The sequence below is a fragment of the Myxocyprinus asiaticus genome, chromosome 40 (genome assembly GCF_019703515.2).
Source record: "Myxocyprinus asiaticus isolate MX2 ecotype Aquarium Trade chromosome 40, UBuf_Myxa_2, whole genome shotgun sequence".
Classification (NCBI taxonomy): domain Eukaryota; kingdom Metazoa; phylum Chordata; class Actinopteri; order Cypriniformes; family Catostomidae; genus Myxocyprinus; species Myxocyprinus asiaticus.
Genome location: NC_059383.1, coordinates 20,267,098 through 20,291,323, shown reverse-complemented (window position 1 = coordinate 20,291,323; position 24,226 = coordinate 20,267,098). Strand labels below are relative to the sequence as shown.

The following is a 24,226-nucleotide window of genomic DNA, read 5'->3' as shown; positions in this document are numbered from 1 at the left end:
TCCCCATCTAAGGCCTGTTCTTCCTGACTGTGTTCTTCCAACAATCTCTTGATGCTTCAGTCTTGAAACCACCTGGTTTATGACCTCCTCTGCCTTTCAAGTTCTGACTTGGACTTGACCTGCCCTCACTGCTTGGTCTGAAGATTCCCATAGCTCCAAAAAAAGCATGGTCTTTTCCTGCTTGTAGCCCAGAGTGAGTGATTTTAGAGGCAGTTATAAAGCATTTCTTTCAAACAGTGCAGCATCTGAGAGAAACATGGCAGGCCTAGCCATTTCCTGATATAACTGCTGGCCTTGGTGTCCATCCTTGGCACTGCTGCTGCAGAAATCTCACAAATTTTTAGCGGCCATATCAGGCGATGGTAAAGTGCAAACTGGTAACACCAAACCTTGAATTTGCCTGGGAGATGACAATTGTTCTTATCCTTGCCCTCTTTCAGTTTCTTCAGGACCAACTCTGCCATGTGTTTGTCTGAAAGATCTGCTGTGTATTCTCTACCTAAACTTCAAATAGGCTGCTCTGCCACAACCGCGATTATTTCTCCCTCCATCTCAAATGAAATCCGATTGTCCCTCACCCCCTTTCTAAAAGAAAGACTACGTGATTTTGTTGGCTTAATCTTCATTCTGGCCCATGCCAATAGCTCTTCCAGCCTTTTCAAGAGCCAGTTAGTACATGCAGCAGTCTGGAGGATGCTTGTGACATCATCCATATAACTGCACAGAGTTGGCAATCTCACCCAAGATTGTGCACGGATTCCTCGGACCATTTGTCTTGCACCAATTAGGATGATCTAAAACACAGCTGTGAACATGATGGGAGAGATTGAACATCCCATTGCTATTCCTTTTTCCAGTTGCTGCCATCGCCTTGTGTAGTCATGTGTTGCATGACATATCTTCAGGTCCCCATAGTAGCTGGGGACCACCAACTTCTACTTCTGACCCCCCCACTTTTTGTATTTATAGTCCCACATAAACTTACAAAATGTATATCAGGGTAAGTTTCTTGCTGGCATGGTGTAGTGTACACTGCTAAGAACAATGGTGTGGTAACTTGATGTTAAATATGTATTTAAATTAATAGATGTCATTAATGTTCATTTTATTAGGCTACTATGAAAACTGTTACTTTATTATTACTCTAACAAATAAACTAATTCATAATGCATTATAAATCAGAATCAAAATCAGAATGAGCTTTATTGCCAAGTATGCTTACACATACAAGGAATTTGTCTTGGTGATTTGTCAAAGCTTCCAGTGCACAAATAATACAGCAACAAGGCATAGATAATAATAATAATAATAATAATAATAATAATAATAATAATAATAAAATAAAAAGTGGATAGAAAATAAAGTATATATAGAAATACACAATAAGACAATATATATATGTGTATATGTATATATATATATATATATATATATATATGTGTGTGTGTATGTATGTATGTACAATATACAAATACAAATCTGTTATATACAGAATCAAGTGAATGTAAACTGTTAAATATTGTAGCTAATATGAAAATTAATGGTTATTTGTTTTATTTGTGCATGATAATGTGATTTTCTGTGTATAGAGAAATTGTTTTCCTAATTAGAAATATAAGTTGAAATGATTTGATGTCACAAGAAAAAGGCACCACCAACAGCAGTAAAAGGCAAAAAAAAACAAAAAAAAAGCAGGGGTGCAATAACATGCAGTACTTTCACAAAGTTTAATTGCGTAAGTTAAATTTAAATGCATATATTTACATTTAGCAGGGAAATAAATTTACAGTGCAAATTATGGTTACTCCAGAGATGCTTGTGCATCAGACGCTGGAAATGTCCCGCCCCTTACTGAAACAGAAAATATTATTGGTTAGCAAATATCCAATCGCGTCTGAAATTAATGTTCTGATTGGTGGATCAGCTTAATCAGACTGTCTGTCTTGCCCGTGCCATCAGTTGTGCTCCAGCAGCTCCGTGAGCGTTAAAGGTGCAATATGTAACATTTTTCATGTAATATTCACCTTTTTTTGCCAATGTGTGAACGGCTTGTAACGCAACTTAAAAAATGAGCCCTTCCTGGACTTCCTAGGTTGCCTATTAAAGCCTGTAGACTGATTTTCATGCGAAGGGAGCAGATCGCTTTTGCCGGGAAAATCCAAAGGATGTGATGTTTATGTGCGCTCCCGAGAGCCTTGCCTCAGTGCTTCTCTTCCACTATTCAACAGCGACAACAAACTGCAACACTAGGTAACGTTATCTTAAAGATGGAATCCAGCAAATGTCCGGTTCCCAGCACAACACCGATTCCTACACAAACTACAAAAAGAGTAAGCTAAAACAAAAAAAAAATATTTACTGAATCCCGTCTGGCTAAGCGGGAACGTGATCGTGGTCGAGCGAAAACTAAGTGAACATTGGCAGGACATTTGATTCCTGGAGGGACCTTCGTTTGGTTTTGGGGATCAAAACCGACCCTGAATTGGCGTTCTTCTTATTGGCCAGGTAAGCTTACATAACTGCAAAGCATGTGAAATATAGTGCCATAAGGATTGATCTGTGTAATTTTAGCTAACTTGATCTTGCCTGCTAACGCTGACGAATTGCAAGCTATTTTGCTTCGTAACTTAATTTCAATGATCTTCTCTTTATACTAAAAGTCATGTATGCTGATTCACAGTAACTGACATAATGTTAATCTGTAATTATTCAGCAAGGTAAACTACAATAACACATGAAATGAATGCTAGACAATGTTCAAGATAATGCAAAAAGACCCATCCATTAGTGTAATGTAACGTAACAGAAAATATATAAAATCTATTATTATAAACAATAGGACATCGATATATCAAAATGACAGTTGTGTCAACATATTTATAATGTACAGTCTATTTTATAAACAGCTACTATCATCATCCACCAAATTTAGCTAACAGCTATTGATAAAGCTGGCTAGCTAGCTATTGCCAACATAGGCTATTGTATTAATGCAGTCAATGTATCATGCAAAGAAAAGTGATTACTTCAAACTACAGTCTCACATAGTCAGACCTATATCCACACTTTGTTTTAGCCCTGTTCCAGCCCTGGAGAGTCAAATACAGTATACAGTCTCAAAATTTGTAGTAAAACAATCATAACTGTGTTATTTTAATTATGCTACCTCATCTGTGATCATGATGCTGGTGAATCATGTTCAGTCTCGCTTCCCTATGGAGTCATGCTCGCGTCCCAATACAGTGTGTGCATGATCACGAGCAACAGGCTGCAGTTCACTTAATGGCCACAGGTGTCATTAATAACAAGGGTTTCTGAATCTTACATACTGCACCTTTAAGAGAGAATCTCTGTACACTTTGTGTATGCCCTTCATGTATGTATCCTTTACAACAATTATTGATTAATTTGTAAAATAATTAAAGATTCATGGGGTAAAATTAAATTAAGTGAAATGAAAAGATTAAACCTTCCACTCCAAAGATTGCAAAATTGTATTCAATTGTATTTGTATAGCAAACCTGATTTTCAAACACTTTACAGTTTAGCTAATGTGAGCAACAATAGCAAAAATGGAAAATTTGATATAAATAGTTTGATCTGATTACTGTTAGTACCAAATACGATTCATTTCTACTTTTTGTTATTAAGGTTCATTACATTAGTCTATATTTTGTCTTCCCAACCATTTAATCTTGCTAAATATTTACTGCCTAATTTCAATTTTAAAATAATTAACATTTTTAAAATATTAAAAACACAATTTTGAAATAAATATTAAATATTTAAAAATAACTAAATACTATTTATAATTTATTTATAATTTTTACAATCAATGAGCATTACAACAATTAAGCTGGGTAAACTGTTGTTCTGGCTTGGGTGAATTAATATTATTTATTTTATTTTTCTTGGAAGTTTTTTAATTACTATTGGCTATTTGATCTCTGTGCCTTTCTCCACAGAAAACTATTTCTTGACCTTCACTGAATTTGGCTGCATGCCTCTCTATGTCTTCTATTACACAGAGAAAATGGACCTAAACATCATGGCAAGGTTAGTGTTCAAGGTTATGGGCCTTTCCCCTCACAGAAACCATAACCACATCCAACTCTGTTTTCCATTAAAACCCAAGACACATGGATAATAATTTTGTAATCAAGTCTGCAATCTTGTCCTTTCCCTAACCACATTTGTAGTATGCTGATGAAGAACAACAGAGATTATGCAAGTTTGCATCCTAACTAATTACATGTGTTTACAATGTCTTTCCTCTTCCTCTGATCAGAGTCGCCTTATGAATTACACGCACACAAATAAAACGACATGTTGGCGTGGAGTATGGCTGCTGCGTTGCGAGCTCCAACGCAACATTGTAGAACCCGCGGGGTTCTCCGTGCACTGAGCGGACAGAGCAACAGACTTCTCAGGTAAAAGCAGAGGTGGTGGTGTATGTTTTATGGTCAACAAATCCTGGTGTGATCAGAGGAACATACATTCTATCAAGTCTTTCTGCTCTCCTGATCAGGAATTTCTTCATGCTTCTGCTCATGTGGTCATTATCACAGCTGTGTACATCCCGCCACAAGCCGACACAGACCGGGCACTCAAGGAACTGTATGGGATTATAAGCAAGCAGGAAACCGCGCACCCTGAGGTCGCGTTCATTGTGACCGGGGACTTTAACAAAGCCAATCTCAAATCAATCGCACCAAAATACCACCAACACATCAGTTTTAACACACGAGGGGACCAGGTTTTGGACCATTGCTACTCTCCCTTCTGGGATGGCTACAAATCCCTCCCCCGCCCACCATTTGGCAAATCGGACCACTCTTCTGTTCTGCTTCTGCCCGCTTACAGGCAGAAACTGAAACAGGAAGCACCCACCCTCAGAACGATCCAGTGCTGGTCGGACCAATCAGACTCTACGCTACAAGACACGCGGACTGGGAGATGTTCCGGTCCGCCTCTGATGACGACATCGAGCTTTACGCTGATAGCGTCACGTGGTTCATCAGAAAGTGCGTAGAGGATGTTGTTCCATCCAAAACAATACGGATCTACCCGAACCAGAAACCTTGGATTAATAGCGATGTTTGCGCGGCACTTAATGCGCGGACCTCCGCTTTTAATTCCGGGAATGCGGAGGAGCATAAACAAGCCAGTTATGCCCTCTGAAAAACTATCAGAGCAGCAAAACTCCAGTACAGGAACAAGATTGAAGGACAGTTTAACACCACCAACTCTAGAAGCATGTGGCAGGGAATTAATAACATCACGGACTTTAAAGGGAATAAAAACTCCGCCGTGAACACCGCTGCCTCTCTCTCGGATGAGCTAAATATTTTTTATACACGTTTCGAGGGGAATAACACTGCCCTCGCGGAGAGAGCTCTCACGGCCGAAGCTACAGAGGTTAGTTCACTCTTCGTCTCTGTAGCGGATGTAACCCGATCCTTCCGACGGGTGAATATCCATAAAGCCGCGGGTCCAGACGGCATTCCGGGCTGCGTCATCAGAGCATGTGCGAACCAACTGGCTGGTGTTTTTACGGACATTTTCAACCTTTCCCTCTCTTTGTCTGTAGTCCCCACATGCTTTAAAACATCCACCATTGTGCCTGTACCAAAGCAATCCAAAATCACTTGCTTAAATGACTGGCGTCCTGTTGCTCTGACCCCCATCATCAGCAAATGCTTTGAGAGACTAATCAGAGATTACATCTGCTCTGTGCTGCCTCCATCACTGGACCCATTGCAGTTTGCTTACCGCAACAACCGCTCCACTGATGATGTCATTGCATCTACAATACACACTGCTCTCTCCCACCTGGAAAAAAGGAACACATATGTGAGAATGCTGTTTGTAGACTACAGCTCAGCATTCAACACCATAGTGCCCTCCAAGCTTGATGAGAAACTCCAGGCTCTGGGCTTAAACAGCTCGCTGTGCAGCTGGATCCTGGACTTCCTGTCAAGCAGACGCCAGGTGGTTAGAATGGGCAGTAACATCTCCTCATCACTGACCCTCAACACAGGAGCCACACAGGGCTGTGTTCTCAGCCCACTCCACACGTGTGGCAACACACAGCTCCAATGCCGTCATTAAGTTTGCTGATGATACGACGGTGGTAGGTCTGATCACTAACAATGATGAAACAGCCTACAGAGAGGAGGTGCACAATCTGACACGCTGGTGTCAGGAGCACAACCTCTCCCTCAACGTCAGTAAGACAAAGGAGCTTGTGGTGGACTTCAGGAGAAGAGAAAGAGAACACAGCCCCATCACCATCAATGGAGCACCAGTGGAGAGAGTCAGCAGCTTCCAGTTCCTGGGTGTCCACATCACTGAGGAACTCACATGGTCTGTCCACACTGAGGCCATTGTGAAGAAGGCTCATCAGCGCCTCTTCTTCCTGAGACAGCTGAGGAAGTTTGGAATGGACCACCACATCCTCACACGGTTCTACACCAGCACTGTAGAGAGCATCCTGACTGGCTGCATCTCCACCTGGTACGGCAATAGCACCGCCCACAACCGCAAAGGGTGGTGCGAACTGCCAGACATATCATCGGAGGTGAGCTTACCTCCCTCCAGGACATATATACCAGGCGGTGTGTGAAAAAAGCCTGGAGGATCATCAGAGACCCCAGCCACCCGAGCCATGGGCTGCTTTCACTGCTACCATCAGGTAGGCGGTATTGCAGCATCAGGACCCACACCAGCCGACTTCATGACAGCTTCTTCCTCCAAGCAATCACACTTTTAAACTCTTGGTCTCTCACGATCAATATACATCAGCACTCTCTTAACAACACACTGGCAACTGACTATCAACCGACAGCCTGAATGTCAATACAGTACAATACAACCTACTGTACATTTTATATATACTATATATACTATTTTTTATTGTATAAAGTGTATTCTATATTGTGTGTATTGTATAATGTATATTGTATGTTATTATTTGTATATTGTGTTGTGTGTAATTATGTGTATATTAGATTTTAAATTGTGTTGTGTAAATCTGAAGTTTATTGTAGATTGGTATATGTCTCATCACTGTCACGACTGCTATGTTGCTCAGAACTGCACCCAAGAATTTCACACACTATTGCACTTGTGCATATGGTTGTGTGACAATAAAAGTGATTTGTTTTTTTTTGTTTGACGTGTGGCACGTATGAATGCCATTAAAGCACTATTTCTCAATCCTGTTTTCAACAAAGACCTACTGCTGACTCTAATGCATACATCAGGTCTATAGTGACCAGGGACCTCATTCCACCCTCTGTACCTTATCCATTTTTTGGTGTTATACCCACACCTCTTACAAATAGTGTAAAAAAATAAAAAGGCAAATTTCTTAACTATATACAGTAGTATATATAACTGCTTAATTACCAAAAGTGTACAGTCATTAAAGACCCAAGGCATGTAATAGTGTCGCTTATTTTTTGCACTTCTATAAATCATATTTTCATGATTATTTCATATCTATATAAGTTTACTATCACATGATATATGTTTCTTTATTACAAGACAAATGAGAACTATATTCATTCAATTGACTTCAATATCACATTGATTTTCTCAAAAGACCCAAGTATGCAATAAACACCCATGCATTCAAGGGTTAATAATGAGATGACAAGCCCTTACCATATACCTATACTTAAACCCTTAAAATAAGAGGGTATTGGTTGCTTGATAAGGATATTGTTCCAGGACCAACGAAAGATTTAAATTAAAAAAACATGTCATATTTGTGTATGTTTAATCCATTTCTAAATAAAGCAACTAATAATTTCTGCATTACAGCCTTGGCTAGAGGGAAGTGCTCTGCTAGAAATGAGTATTAAGATAAGCTTCAGAGTGAACCCACTGCAGTCACAAATACATAACTGCCATACTAATTAATGCTTTACTCTAACGTTTGCACAACTAATACATCTTCTTAGTTATGTTAGCTGAAGAAAAACAGCCGATTCTGTTAATAATGACTTTGTACAGTTTTCAATAAATCTAAAAGAAGTCATCAGTGTCATTTGTTTTCTCAATTGGTTCTTAGTAGGCATACATTTTTTTCTCTCCCTGCAATTTTTGGTCATTATTGTAATGCCTCAAATTTCCCTAGGGATCTATGAAGTTCTATGTCTACAGCACTTAACCCACACTCTAAAATGTAGAGACCAACATGTAGGACACTATGCATTGTATGTTAACCTATTTTCTTTTTCCGTAGTTATTATGACCTAGTGCTTGGTATAGAAGACCCGGAGGTCTTCATACCTCCCTCTTTCTGTGATTCAGTGGAACTTACGGAGACCAAAGATGGTTCTGTGGCAAACTTCTTCACCGCTCTTCTGTAAAAGCACTTGTGTGTCCAGTATAAATTGCACCATGGCCATAATAAGGACCATTTTTGTTTTTAAACCTACTTCGTATTAAACGATGACTTGTCTGTACAAACTTTGGCTACACTGCAAGTTGTTTTTATTCTCATTAAAGTAAAATACAGTCAAACAGAATAAAGCAATTCCACTCCTATTATTAATGACAGGCAGTTTTCAACTACAAGAAAAAAGTAAATGAAATAACTTTGTTATGGGTGGGGGAAAAGAAAAAGAAAAATGCAGGTTATACAAAGAAGACTGTACAATGTCCAGTGCCTGGTATCACAGAACCTTCAAAACTCTGCATCCGAGTCTTTGGGGTTTTGAGAGGAAATTGCAATGTTCAGTGCTGGGCTTTCGGATTCACATTTCACAAGTTGAGTCAAACTCACAGCACTGAAACAGATGAGCCTTTAGCAGCAAATCAGTGCACAGCTGCTATTTGTAGAGGATGTCATAGTGGCCAGGTCGGTAGAGGAGGAAAATCTTGGGCTCTCCATTTTCAGGAAAGATGTGGTGATTGACCGTTCCTCCCTCTCCTCTGTCCATGTACTCCACCTGGATGCACACGTTTAAGGCCTGAGCCAGAGCTATGATGTGAATATGGTCACTCTCTTTGGACATAGGCTCCACCTCCTGGTCAAATCAGAAGGACAGCCTGGATTAAATGATGCACAGTCAATAGAACAGGTTACCCCATAAAAGACTGGATGCAATAAATAATCTGCAGTACATAATATATATATGCAGTAGTGTGAAAAGGTTTTAGGCACTTGTGAAAAATGTTGCATAGTGAGGATGTCTTCAAAAATAATGCTATAAATAGTTTTTATTTATCAATTAACATCATACAAAGTCCAGTAAACATAAAAAGCTAAATCAATATTTGGTGTGGCCACCTTTGCCTTTAAAACAGCCCCAATTCTCCTAGGTACACCTGGACACAGATGGGCAACGCCATCTTTTGCAGAGCGCCCTATTCTTCTATTCTAATCTTTTCTACTTGCAAAAGTAATGTTTGGGAGTCTAAAATGTATTTCTCCTATTGACACACTAAAGCTAAAGATATAAATCATCATCTTATGACAAATGTTTTTGTGAAACATCTTAAGTGCCTAAAACTTTTGCATAGTACTGTATATATATGTATACACACACACACACACACACACACAAACACACAACCATTCAAAAGTTTGGGGTCACTTGCCTGAAAAGTTTCTCATGATCTTAAAATCCTTTTGATCTGAAGGTGTATGCTTAAATGTTTGAAATTAGTTTTGTAGACAAAAATATAATTGTGCCAACATATTAATTTATTACAAAACGAAAATTTTATTTAAAAAAAAAGAAAAAATGGATGACTTGGACCGAATAATAAAGAAAAGCAGCTAATAAGTGCCCAATATTGACAGGATCTCCTTCAATACTGTTTAAAAAGCATCCTAGGGTGATACCTCAAGAAGCTGGTTTAGAAAATGCCAAGAGTACATGTCTGCAAAATCTAGGCAAAAGGTGGCCACTTTGAAGATGCAAAAATATAACATAGTTTTGATTTATTTTGGATTTTTTTAGTCACAACATAATTCCCATATTTCCATTTCTATTATTCCAAAGTTGTGATGACTTTACTATTATTCTAAAATGTGAAAAAAAAATAAAAAAATAAATAAAGAATGAGTAAGTGACCCTAAACTTTTGAACGGTAGTGTAAATAATATAATTATATATATATATATATATATATATATATATATATATATATATATATATATAAAAATATAAATGCATGTATTAGAGAAAGTATATATTATTGGTGCTGTGACTGGCCTTTTGGTTCTGCAGTGTGACAAATTAATTTTATAAGTAAAAATATTAAAGTTAATCAATTAATGAAGTCATAAAACTGCATGTATAATAACTGTAATAGAATTAGCGAAATGCTATTTAAAAGAGTATGAGTAGAGCATGTTAAACTACAGGACGTCAACTACCCAAAAATATAATTATTGCTACAGTGCATTGCATTGTACTGCAATTATATCATGCCATTATACTTACAAAACTTTTACTCAATTAAAGAAGACTAAATGACTTTTTTGCTTCAGAGATACTTGCCAATCTCTCAAAGTGTGTAGTGTAGCACCATGTTACCTGCTGGCAAAACTCTCGAACAGTGCGGCCGCCCTCTATGAAGTGCTGGAAGAAGTCTTTCTCTCGCTGCAGGTAGCCCGAGGTTACCAGCCGCAAATACACAACCAGATAATCGGACACACTCTGCTCATTGATGGAGCTGAGCAGCTCCTCGACAGACGGCTGCTTATCACATGCCTCAATCAGGTCCATGAACTATAGTGAAAAGACAAGTAAATAATACAAAGAAGAAAACTCATTTAAGCCTACAAATATTCTCAATATTTAAGTGGAAAGAAGAAAATCCTACTAGGTCTGAGAGGTAGTTGAAAGTTGCATAGGATGTAAATGTAATAGGATAGCAAATGTTATACTCATTTTTGCACATAATCAACCCTTTGTTAAGCCCCACCTTAAAAACAGCATGGACCTGCTATGTTAGCAACTATTGCCATTTGCCATATTATCAGTAAACCTTTTGCTCTTTTCTAATTTAAAGGGATAGTTCTCCCCAAAATAAAAATTCTCTCATCATTTACTCACACCCATGCCATCCCCAGATATGTATGACTTTCTTATTTTGCTGAACACAAACGAAGGCTTTTTTTTAAAGAATATTTCAGCTCTGTAGGACTATACAATGCCAGTGAATGGTGACCAGAACTTTGAAGCTCCAAAAAGGACAAAGTCAGTATCAAAGTAATCCATAAGCCTCCAGTGATTAAATCTACAGTTGAAGTCAGAAGTTTACATACACTTAGGTTGAAGACATTAAAACTCATTTTTAACCACTCCACAGATTTAATATTAGCAAACTATAGTTTTGGCAAGTCGTTTAGGACATCTACTTTGTGCATGACATGAGTAATTTTTCCAACAATTGTTTACAGACAGACTGTTTCACTTTTAATTGACTATATCACAGTTCCATTGGGTCAGAAGTTTACATACAGTAGGTTAACTGTGCCTTTAAGCAGCAGGGAAAATTCCAGAAAATGATGTCAAGCCATTAGACAATTAGCCAATTAGTTTCTGATAGGAGGTGTACTGAATTGGAGGTGTACATGTGGATGTATTTTAAGGCCTAACTTCAAACTCAGTGCCTCTTTGCTTGACATCATGGGAAAATCAAAAGAAATCAGCCTCAGAAAAACAATTGTGGATGTCCACAAGTCTGGTTTATCCTTGGGAGCAATTTCCAAATGCCTGAAGGTACCACGTTCATCTGTACAAACAATAGTACACAAGTATAAACACCATGGGACCACGCAGCCATCATACCGCTCAGGAAGGAGACGCATTCTGTCTCCTAGAGATGAACGTAGTTTGGTACGAAATGTGCAAATCAATCCCAGAACAACAGCAAAGGACCTTGTGAAGATGCTGGAGGAAACAGGTAGACAAGTATCTATATCCACAGTAAAACGAGTCCTATATCAACATAACCTGAAAGGCTGCTCAGCAAGGAAGAAGTCACTGCTCCAAAACCACCATAAAAAAGCCAGAATACAGTTTACAAGTGCACATTGGGACAAAGATCTTACTTTTTGGAGAAATGTCCTCTTGTCTGATGAAACAAAAATGTAACTGTTTGGCCATACTGACCATAGTTATGTTTGGAGGAAAAAGGGTGAGGCTTGCAAGCCGAAGAACACCATCCTGGCTGTGAAGCATGGGGGTGGCAGCATCATGTTGTGGGGGTGCTTTGCAGCAAGAGGGACTGGTGCACTTCACAAAATAGATGGCATCATGTAGTAGGAAATGTGTGTGTATATATTGAAGCAACATCTCAAGACATCAGTCAGGAAGTTAAGGCTCGGTCACAAATGGGTCTTCCAAATGGACAATGACCCCAAGCATACCTCTAAAGGGTCTTCCAAATGGACAATGACCCCAAGCATACCTCCAAAGTTGTGGCAAAATGGCTTAAGGACAACAAAGTCAACGTATTGGAGTGGCCATCACAAAGCCCTGACCTCAATCTGATAGAAAATTTGTGGGCAGAACTGAAAAAGTGTGTGCAATCAAGGAGGCCTATAAACCTTTACACCAGTTCTGTCTGGAGGAATGGGCCAAAACTTATTCCAGCAACTTATTGTGAGAAGCTTGTGGAAGGCTACCCAAAGTTGACACAAGTTAAACAATTTAAAGGCAATGCTACCAAATACTAACAAAGAGTATGTAAACTTCTGACCCACTGGGAATGTGATGAAAGAAATAAAAGCTGAAATAAATCATTCTCTCTTCTATTATTCTGACATTTCACATTCTTAAAATAGTGATCCTAACTGACTTAAGACAGGGAATGTTTTCTATGATTAAATGTCAGGAATTGTGAAAAACTGACTTTAAATGTATTTGGCTAAGGTGTATGTAAACTTCTGACTTCAACTGTATATCTTCAGAAGCGATCCCTTTTTACTATAAACTCTTCTCTCTACCCAGTAGGTGGCGATAAGCACAAAGAATGCAAATCGCCAAAAACAAAAGAAGAATGTGAAAGTGGAGATTTACAGTTAAAAAGGACTTAAATATTTATCTGTTTCTCACCCACACCTATCATATCACTTCTGAAGAAATGTTTTTCCAATGGAGTTGTTTGGATTACTTTTATGCTGCCTTTATGTAATTTTTGGAGTTTCAAAGTTTTGGGGCCACATGTATGAAACTTCATCCTACAAGTATGCGTATGCACAGAAGTCAGATTTTGCGTATACACGAAGGTTTTGAGATTTGTAAAACCGTATGTTCGCCAGAATCTATGCAAAGTTCACTTTATAAATCCCAGTTAGTGGAAGACTGTGCGCGCGCATGCAAGAGATTTATTCCCCACCACGTCTCCTCCCCAAAATAACCATATATGGAGCATACAACCCCTGTTTTTACTATGCATAACCTGATCTACATGTAATTTCCATTTGCAATCCAGATACATAGTACTACTGTGTTTAACTGTAAGAGAAACTAGGAGAATTGATGATAATACAGACTGTAAATGTCACATGTGTCTTAAAGATAGACGCATAAGATAGCAAGATCAAATTAGATGAGAAAAAAATATTTTGTAAGATATTAAGACATGTTTTCAAAGAAAATGTCTTGAATAGGCTACAGGTGAAGAGTATTATTCTTAGAACATTGGCAAATTATTTTAGATTTTTGCAAGCATATTTCTTGAGCAATTTTGATTCTTAGGTCATTTTAAAATTGTGCATGTTTTTATTTTTATTTTTTATAGATCCTTAAAGGTGCACTCTGTAACTTTTGCTCGTATCATCTTGGACTTACAGTGACACCTAGTGCCATGGATGCAGCATCATTCAAAATCAATAGTTTTCAGTTACAGATGTCATTGTAGAAATTCACTATTCACAGTCAGCCATGATTAATTTAATTTAATAGAGTGTAAGTGTCCAATAAGAAGACAGTTACTGAGAGTAAGAGAGTAGTATTCAGCTGGTCATGTGATTCTAAAATGGCAGCCCCCATGAGAGCCCCCCTGCCCCATATAGAATAAACAGCTTTTATGAGGTTACTGATACAACCTTTTCTCAAGTGAGTGGTTTTGATTTTATACTTGCGTTTCAAAATTACAAAACTTTTTTAATGGGAAAAAAAATTACTGAGTACACCTTTAAAGGAAATAATTTTTACTGTTTTACTGGACAAGAAAAAAAATATTTCTGCAGTGAAAACATTATGGTCTGACATCAGATCACTAAAAAATAAAATGTGCAAGTTTTTTTTTCTGTATTCCACATACTAAACCATAAACACTACTGGATTGCAATGGTATTTTAAACTGTTTTTCAAGCACTTCGGAAAGTGTGACAGACAACACATTTCATGAACATATTGTGTAGCTGTACAGTACTGTGTTTCTGAACTTTCCAAACATATTCAGACACCCAACTACCAGTCACTCCAATGGTCTGTTCGACTTCTGAATGTGTCTGGCGGTGTCACACATTATACCATCTGGTTCACCAGGCCATTCCACGTCAATCAGAAGTGCGCATCAGAGATTTAATCTTTATTTGAATGCTGTCCTCAGAATGTGACTTCTGTATTGTAAAACACAATTTGAAGCACACAGCCTTTGGGAACCAAAAGTATCACAAGCCAAGAAATCCTTGCTGTCATTAAAAGTAAGTTTCCTCCGTATGATGCCACAGGAAAGTCTTCTAAAAGCAGCGCATCTACAATATTTCCTTTTTACAGTTTTTATTTTAATACCTTTTTAATTAGTCATGTAAAATTAATATAGCTAATATCAGCTGGATAACAATTACTAACTACATACTTTTTTTTGTAAATGCTTTGTATTAAATGGAAAGCAGAACTTAGAATCAGTCAGGTCAGTTCATTACTTGGCCAGTTGGAGTCGCCAATTCAGATAAACCAGTGAAAGAGTGTGGATGCACAGTCAAGAGTGTACGGACAGTTTGCACATATTTACGTCAAGTTTATTTCTTAAAAATCCAGTGCACGTGAAATTGCGTACGCACATTTCAGTCCCCATTTTGTGTGTAAGCAACATTTATACATCCTGGTCACCATTAACTTGCATTGTATGGACCTACAGAACTGAGATATTCTTCTAAAAATCTTTGTTTGTGTTCTGCTGAAAAAAGAAAGTCATTCACATCTGGGCTGGCATGAGGGTGAGTAAATGATGAGAGAATTTTCATTTTAGGGTGAATTATTCCTTTAAAGCCTATGAAAATCCTGAACGTTTTAAACTGATTTTTTCAGAAATGATCAAATAAGATGTCAGTAAATTGTTGCCTGGGCAACATAATAGTCACACAAAGTACACAGAGAGAATTTATTATGAAGGTAAAATTGTGCCTAAATTATATGCATGCACAGAGTAAAATTTGTGAAAGTGTAAATCAAATTGCAAGCGTAAAAATAAATTGCATGCACACAGAACGTTTTGTAAATATGTAAATCAAGTTGCAAGCGTAAGAAACAAATATTAGCAATACTTTAATGCTTTGCATAAGTGTAATTCATGTGTTGTGAATCTGTAATTTCATATTAGCACAAAGTAAATTTGGTGTGTATTCTTCTGACTTTCTTTTTTCTGTGCCTAAATATGGCCAAAAACTTTGCAAACCTGCAATCAGCGATATGCAAGCAAAGAAAGGGTGTATTGAACAGCAAAACGGATTGACCATGTATGTGTAAAATAAACTACTACAAATGTGTAAATGACTTGTGTTTGTGGCATAAATATTTTCCAGAAATAGTTCGATATACACAGTTCCATCTTCCCTTTGTTGCGCTCACACATTTGCCACAAATTAATCACTGAAAAAGTTTTGCAAGCACGAGGGGGAAGGCAGGTCTACCTGCTTCTACTAACCAATCAAATGAGGTTTTCGTTGAACAGTTTACTCTGACCTGATTGGTTTAACATTTCAGACAGTTTCTTCTTATTTCTTCTATCTTAAATATTAAACTGAAATATTAATACATACACGTTCTTTTATTGCAAGTGTAAAGTTGAGCTGACACCATTTATTGATATAAATCTCAATCTGTTGTTCAAATGTTTCTTCTTGTTGCTGTTCATTATTCTAATTATATTTTAATTACTTTCAATTATCGGATGGATGGATGGATCTTGCTGGTATCATTGAACTCATTCTAAAAAAAACACAATGTTATAAGTAAACTATATGTCTATCTGTTCACAGAGCTTCATATTATATGGCTTACTTTATTAATTTGTTTTCTAGCATGAGTTCTGTGGTACCAGCTAATTCCATCTATTCACCAAAATGCCTTGCCAATGAAAAATAACAGTAAATATAATTAAATAGTGTATGTATTAATATTTCAGTTTAATATTTAAGAGAGGAGAGATACCCAGAGGAACGACGCTGAGCCATATGAAGAAGCTGTCTGTCACGTTATTAAACCGATCAGGTCAGAGTAAACTAATTTAAACCTAATTTGATTGGTTACTAGAGGCAGGTAGACCCGCCTTCCCCCTCGTGCTTGCAAAACTCTTTTCAGTGAGAAATTCACGCCAAAATTGTGAGCGCAACAAAAGGGAAGATGGAACTGTGTATATTGGATTATTTCTGGAAAATATTTATGCCACAAACACGTCATTTACACGTTTGCAGTAGTTTATTTTACACATATAGACTGATTCTACGTGGTCAATCCGTTTTGCTGTTCAATACACTCTTTCTTTGCTAGCATGTCGCTGATTGCAGGTTTGCAATGTTTTTGGCCATGTTTAGGCGCAAAAACTGTGCCAAAAGCGTAAGCGTGAAAAAAAGGAAGTCAGAAGAGTACACACCAAATTTACTTTGTGTTAATACTCAATTACAGATTCACAACATATGAATTACACTTATGCAAAGCATTAAAGTATTGCTAATATTTGTTTCTTACACTTGCAATTTCATTTACGCTTTCACAATCCTTTCTTACTCTGTGCATGCAAATTGTTCTATCACGCTTGTAACTTCATTTACGTTTTTACAAATCTTACTCTGCACATGCAAATCATATAGGCATTATTATAATTTTTGCAGTACTTTAAATACTGTAAAGTGCTTGCTGTGAAATTGTGTCTTCTGCACTCTTTTCCGAATGAACGTGTATAACATCATTAACATTCAGTAACAGGATCAGTTGTAACTGCTATCAAATGAGACTTCTTTCTTTTCAGTTGACTGTGAGAAGCATCAGCCTCTGCAGTTTTTAATCACGTTACAGCATAATTTAACAATTTCTTTAAAGAAAAATAGAAGATAAAAGATGCTTTGAAATGTCACACTTCATTTCAGCCCACGTAACAATAATATCAATACAATTTTTACCACTTTTTGAGCACATTTTACTGTTCACAGAATTCTACAATTCTTTCCTATGGGATGTTCTGTCAAGCTTGTCTGTGTGGAAAAATAAGTAGCCAAAGTGGGAAGAGCTTTTCAAAGGGTTCATTGTAATCCCAATATAAAGTAGTAGGGCTGATTTCACACACATACAGATGAAAATTATTTTCAAAAACATACAGACTTACCGTGTTGTGAAAATCTTCAATGGTGAATTCTGTGAAACCTTGGCTCACTAAATCCAGTTTACTCTTGGCAGCAATTGCCTTGAACCTACCAAGTTAACGTAACCAATAATTGTAAGTTACAACAGGATCTTACAGGAATGGACCAAAGGTTACTGAAGCTATTTGTTTAGCCAAAGGAGAACTCCCCCCCAGTCGCCTTTGGCTTGCTGACTGGGGGTCTAAATACAATAATTATTTACTTATTTATTTTAAGATACAATTTACAATCACATTTGTATCAGACTGCACAGTGATGACTAAGACATCACAGATATTACAACTTAATTCTCTGTTAAAGTATGATTTTCTGTAAACTGTTTTGAACTAAGTGTGTTGTGAAAAGCGCTATACAAATAAAAATGACTTGACTATGTAAGATGGCCATTACCACCTTCTCCTTACAATTTCACATTAAATGAGCGTTCAATGCAACTGAATCAATTATGTTTATTCACTTCACTTGAATGAGGCTTGAATGTAGGTTACCTATGTAATTCTTTGCTGTCATCAAGTAAAGACTCCAGATGTGAGAAACCAAAGGCTCTGTAGAAACAGTTTCCATCTGGCCGTGTTTTGCGTATAGACAAGTACTTCTTTTGTAAATCCTGTTGACAAAACAGTTCACTTTGTTGAAAAGAACACAGACACGGGACAGGGGACCCTGGCACATATTTGTGCATAAATAAATATTATATTCTCTCTTCCCTTCAGGGTATCTGATTATAGTACAAAGAGGCACACACCTAAATATGATAATTTAGGGATAGCATTTGGCTAAAGAGAAGATAAACATTATGCTTCCTTATTGTAATCTTAACAATAACTGTAAAAAGTAATAACCCTTACTGTTTTCCTAACCCCCCCCCCCATATTTCACTAATGAAAAATGATGTTCTTACTCTTATCTTCTGCTGGTAAATGGCATCATCTTCAGCATACTCTTTCTTAAGGACAGCTAGGTCCTTTCTTTCTGACACCAGAGGAATATTAGTAGCTATCTGGAATAAAATTCAGGCTGGGTTAAGGACTAAATCTCCCAATTTTCCATACAATCATGAAATATACATATGCAGTATATATATATTTGCATTATAATCCTATATATACATAGGCTATGCATTTTTTCGGCAATAAATTGCTAAGGCTTTTCCTTTTTCAGTCAATACTGAATAAGAATTTTTAAAACTAATGCTAAAGATATCAAACTCACAAAGAGCACTTTTGAGCTGATGAAATATGAAGAAAAAAATTATATTCACTCTAGATATTTCATTGTTTTTTGTGATTTTTCTTCAATTTAATATCCCATTAATTGTATTAATAGGAACCCTGAATATTTGTTCCATATACAGTTGAATTCAGAAGTATACATACACCTTAGCCAAATACATTTAAAGTCAGCTTTTCACAATTCCTGACATTTAATCTTAGAAAACATTCCCTCAGTTAGGATCACTACTTTATTTTAAGAATGTGAAATGTCAGAATAATAGTAGAGAGAATGATTTATTTCAGTTTTTATTTCTTTCATCACATTCCCAGTGGGTCAGAAGTTTACATACACTTTGTTAGTATTTGGTAGCATTGCCTTGAAATTGTTTAACTTGGGTCAACTTTAGGTAGCCTTCCACAAGCTTCTCACATTAAGTTGCTGGAATGTTGGCCCATTCCTCCAGACAGAACTGGTGTAACTGAGTCAGGTTTGTAGGCCTCCTTGCTCGCACACGCTTTTTCAGTTCTGTCCACAAATGTGTGGTCAGGGCTTTGTGATGGCCACTCCAATACCTTTTGTGATGCCATTTTGCCACAACTTTGCGACCGAGCTTTAACTTCCTGGCTGATGTCTTGAGATTTTGCATCAATATATCCACATAATTTTCCTGCCTCATGATGCCATTTATTTTGTGAAGTGCACCAGTCCCTCCTGTAGCAAAGCACCCCCACAACATGATGCTGCCACCCCCATGCTTCACGGTTGGATGGTGTTCTTCGGCTTGCAAGCCTCCCCCTTTATCCACCAAACATAACAATGGTCATTATGGCCAAACAATAACATTTTTGTTTAATTAGACCAGAGGACATTTCTCCAAAAAGTATGATCTTTGTCCCCATGTGCACTTGCAAACTGTAGTCTGGCTTTTTTATGATGATTTTGGAGAAGTGGCTTCTTCCTGGCTGAGCAGCCTTTAAGGTTATGCCGATATAGGACTCGTTTTACTGTGGATATAGATACTTGTCTACCTGTTTCCTCCAGCATCTTCACAAGGTCCTTTGCTGTTGTTCTGGGATTGATTTGCACTTTTGGCACCAAACTACGTTCATCTCTAGGAGACAGAATGCATCTCCTTCCTGAGCAATATGATGGCTGCGTGGTCCCATGGTGTTTATACTTGCGTACTATTGTTTGTACAGATGAACGTGGTACATTCAGGCATTTGGAAATTGCTCCCAAGGATAATTTGCTCTTGAGGAGGTCCACAATTTTTTTCTGAGGTCTTGGCTGATTTCTTTTGATTTTCCCATGATGTCAAGCAAAGAGGCACTGAGTTTGAATGTAGGCCTTAAAATACATCCACAGGTACACCTCCAATCATAAGCTAATTGGCTAATTATCTAAAGGATTGACATTCTGACCCACTGTAATTGTGATATAGTTAATTAAAAGTGAAACAATCTGTCTGTAAGCAATTGTTGGAGAAATTACTCATGTCATGCACAAAGTAGATGTCCTAAATGACTTGCCAAAACTATAGTTTGCTAATTAAATTAAATCTGTGGAGTGGTTAATTAAAGATTTATTGACTTCAAACTAAGTGTATGTTAACTTCTGACTTCAACTGTATTTCATCTATATTTTTTTATCCTATATTTCAGTATAACAAAACACAATCAGCATAACCACTGCCTGTCAACAGCATTGCAGACAGACCTTTACTTCTAGAGGAATAACCTGTGGACAGATTATAAAAACAAATTAAAATGAGAACAGTTACCTCTTGCTGAATCTTATCTTGTTGTGCAATAATGGCCTCATCATATGCAAGACAATTCAGCCCTGCCATAGAAAAAAATGCATTTAACTTGCAAACATTTACCAATCCCAAAACATTACCTCTCAACAGTCTTTCAACTGCAAATACCTAACTTCCTTCCATCAATGGTTAGATGTGAAACATTGTTGCTATCACAAGAGTGGAACGGTATTGTCAAGGCTTTCTACATTTGTTCCAGTGCAGGTGATTTCCACTGTCCATGAATGTATTTTACATCCAACTTATCATAAGGGAAAGCGTCTTCGTTTGTCAAACGCTTATACCAAGCTAAAAGCCGTGTTATTGCAATTTAGACAGTTAAACATCTGCTTTAAAACATAAACAAGAACTCTCAGCTATTGCTATTAGCAGGGTAGCAACGCGCTAGCTGCTCATCCGTTTAATGCCTAATGATTACTTATCCCAAAATAACATTATTGGCAACAATTACATAGAAACTGCTGCAAATCAGATCTTCATTCAGGTCCCAACTGTGCTAAACTAATCCTCACCATCAGCATCTTTTTGAGAAATATCCTGCTGTTGCTCCTCCGCCATGTTCCTGCTGAACAGTCATTTCCGGTCACCAGATCGACTGGAAACCACTTACGGCTGAGGATTCTTTACGTTCTGCATTTTACTGAGTACCACTTTTATTTTATATATTTATATGTTTTAAGTATTTGATCATATTGATCAGCCATGCGTCAATACTTTTTTTCATGCCAAGAAACAATGTTTATTGGAGGACTCCACATTCACTGTAAGTCAATCATAATTAAAAAATGTTTTTTTTTTTTTAAATAAGTATTTGTCATACACACACACACACACGAACTATAGCACATATTACTATCCACGCCTAGCAGATCGATTAACTAGTGAAATCAATAGATTGATTTTTCACTCTGTGAGCTTAAACAAGACCCTTAAAGGGATAGTTCACCCAAAAATGAAAATTCTCTCATCATTTACGCACCCTCATGATAACCCAGGTGTGTATGACTTTCTGTCTTCTAAAGAACACATTTGAAGATAAATGGAAAAATGTCTTAGCTCAGTAGGTCCTTATAATGCAGGTGGATGGTGATCAGACTTTTGAAGCTCCAAAAAGGACAGTCAGCATAAACATCATCCATACGACTCCAGTGGTTAATGTCTTCTAAAGCTATACGATCACTTTTTGTGCAAAAAAAGATCAATATCTTTTGCTTTTTAAATATAAATCATCGCTTCTGGTCAGCAGCAGTATACACGTGACATTCGCGTTGGCATGTTCACACCGGAACTGACAGATGTGCGACACACCCGGAAGAGCAGCGCTGCTTTATTGGTTTTGGTTTAGATCTGTATTTGTATCTGTATGTTTAATCACAATGGTGCGTTTGTGTGCTTATCCTCAATGTCTCAACCGACAGAGAACCACGAGATTGCGCCTGTAACATGCCAATACGAATTCATCACACAACACCGCTTGAACTCAGCACTCTCGTGAACGCGCATACGGCTGCTGACCAGAAGCGATGGTTTATAGTTAACAAGTACTTATCTTTTTCACACCAAAAGCTAGAAGACATTAATTTAACCCCTGGAGTCATTTGGATGACGTTTATGCTGACTGTCAGTGATTTCTGGAGCTTTAAAAGTCTGATCACCATCCACTTGCATTTTATGGTCCTACTGAGCGAAGATATTTTTCTAATTTTCTTCAAATGTGTTCCTCTGAAGAAAGAAACTCATCCACACCTAAGATGGCATGAGGGTGAGTAAATGATGAGAGAACTTTCATTTTTGGGTGAACTATTCCTTTAAACTGTAAAACTGTCATGCAACAATCTGTTGTTGAACAGCACTTTATTCTTGCATTATTGTCAGACAAAATAAACACACACACAATTTAAGATTTAAATAACTGTTTATTTCAAATGTAACAAGCTCCATGGAAGGAGAATTGAATCACCCACGATGACATGTTATTACACAGTTATTAACACCAAGTAGACAGCTCAGTGCATTGTTGACCAGAGTGGTTGGAGGAAAGTAAACGGTCGCATGGAGAGGTAAGCTGGGTGGCTCAGAAGAGATATATTGTTCCACATTTCAGGTAAAATTGGAGGTCAGTGACATGGTGGTCCCAACATGTTTTAAAAGCAATAAAATCAGACAAGCTGCTTTCAGTCTATGAAAGGTTAATCACTCCGAATCAGCAGAACCCTTGTTTTTATAGTTTTCCAGGTTGGCCAGAACCCACCCCGCTGGTCCCAGGATGGCAAGGGAAAACAACGTCAGACCAATTGCTGTCTCCTGCGAAAAGACATTATATTAGTCAAAATATATATATATTTAATAAGCTGAGGGTGGTCTGTGGAGTTAATAAATAGAAACATGATTGCATAGAAATACCCAACATATGGATTACTACATAAAGTTAAAATAAGGATCCAACATAATGGCTACAGTCAATGTGAAGGGTAATATTAGGCTATTTTTTTAAAAAACCTTCCAAGCAAACCTTAATAATTGATGTTCTCATTCTTCTATTGTATTGTTCATTGAAATATACACCAAACGACCCTTAAAACCCACAATAATTACCATGAAAGACTCGATCATTTACATATATATCTAAGCATTTTATGATTAGCTAATTATTGTTTCTTTCAATAAACAATCCTGATGTGGCGCTATTTCGCCACGACCTTTTGAATGACAGCTATCCGCTTATTTTGTAACCCAAAACAACTGTCAATTCAACAATAATCCGAAAACATTAGTCAGATCAGATCTATTCACAATTACTGTTTGGATTAGAGTTGAGCTTAATTGGAGTTGCGTGTATCTGATGATCATATACAGCGAGTCCAAGGGTGACAGTCAAGGAGATAATGGCGCACCAATCTCGAGGCTCAAGAAAACGATCTGCTCTATGAAGTAAACTTACAGCAGGACCAACAGCGTCCTTGGCTGGTCGTGTAGCGATGTTGGCTCGCTGGGTGATAGCTGATCCCCGCAGAACCGGGGCGGTTCGGATTCTCGCGATTCCCCGCAGAAGTCCAGACATCTTGATGCTTTGCTAGCGTGTGTGTATTGAACAGGAAGAACTCACCGGAATCAGAGGCACGAATTCAGCAAAGCATCATGGGAAACATTTTTATGCGTCTGGGAGTTGTAGTTTTTATTTGCATACAACCCTTTTCCCCAGTTAAAATCGTTAAAATAAACTATTGTTTGCATCGTCACTCGTTATACATTATATAGATTATCCATTACATTTGACTTTGATTTGTTATGTACCAGTGACATAACAAAGTGCTGGTAATATAGTGCTGGTATATAGTTAAATGGTTACTGAACAATCTTCTGTTATATTATCATTTGTAAATCCCTACAAGGCAAGCGGAACACTTTATTCAGAGGAGCACTATATTTAATTTTTTGACTGGAATGAAAACGACACTGTGAGGGATAGAGGAACATCTTCAATGTGTTTGGCACTGTAAAATTCTTAATACAATATCAATATAAAAAAGTGGCCTATTGCTGGCCATCATTCAAGCAATAAACATTTGTAT

The 24,226-nt window shown here is 37.4% G+C and overlaps 2 protein-coding genes across 2 annotated transcripts; both read right to left on the bottom strand.

Annotated features, from left to right (window-relative positions):
* Nucleotides 1-8,516: 8,516 nt before the first annotated feature.
* Nucleotides 8,517-21,247, bottom strand: LOC127431265 (ubiquitin thioesterase OTUB1-like). Its single transcript, XM_051681639.1, has 7 exons — nt 21,167-21,247; nt 20,616-20,677; nt 18,522-18,620; nt 18,109-18,227; nt 17,584-17,668; nt 10,557-10,751; nt 8,517-9,038 (listed from the first exon to the last, which is right to left on the bottom strand). Exons 1-7 carry the CDS (start codon nt 21,210-21,212, stop codon nt 8,841-8,843), a joined length of 804 nt encoding a protein of 267 aa, XP_051537599.1. The 5' UTR covers nt 21,213-21,247; the 3' UTR covers nt 8,517-8,840.
* A 1,303-nt stretch (nt 21,248-22,550) lies between these two features.
* LOC127431266 (cytochrome c oxidase subunit 8B, mitochondrial-like) lies at nt 22,551-23,765 on the bottom strand. Its single transcript, XM_051681640.1, has 2 exons — nt 23,596-23,765; nt 22,551-22,958 (listed from the first exon to the last, which is right to left on the bottom strand). Exons 1-2 carry the CDS (start codon nt 23,713-23,715, stop codon nt 22,848-22,850), a joined length of 231 nt encoding a protein of 76 aa, XP_051537600.1. The 5' UTR covers nt 23,716-23,765; the 3' UTR covers nt 22,551-22,847.
* Between the last annotated feature and the right edge of the window lie 461 nt (nt 23,766-24,226).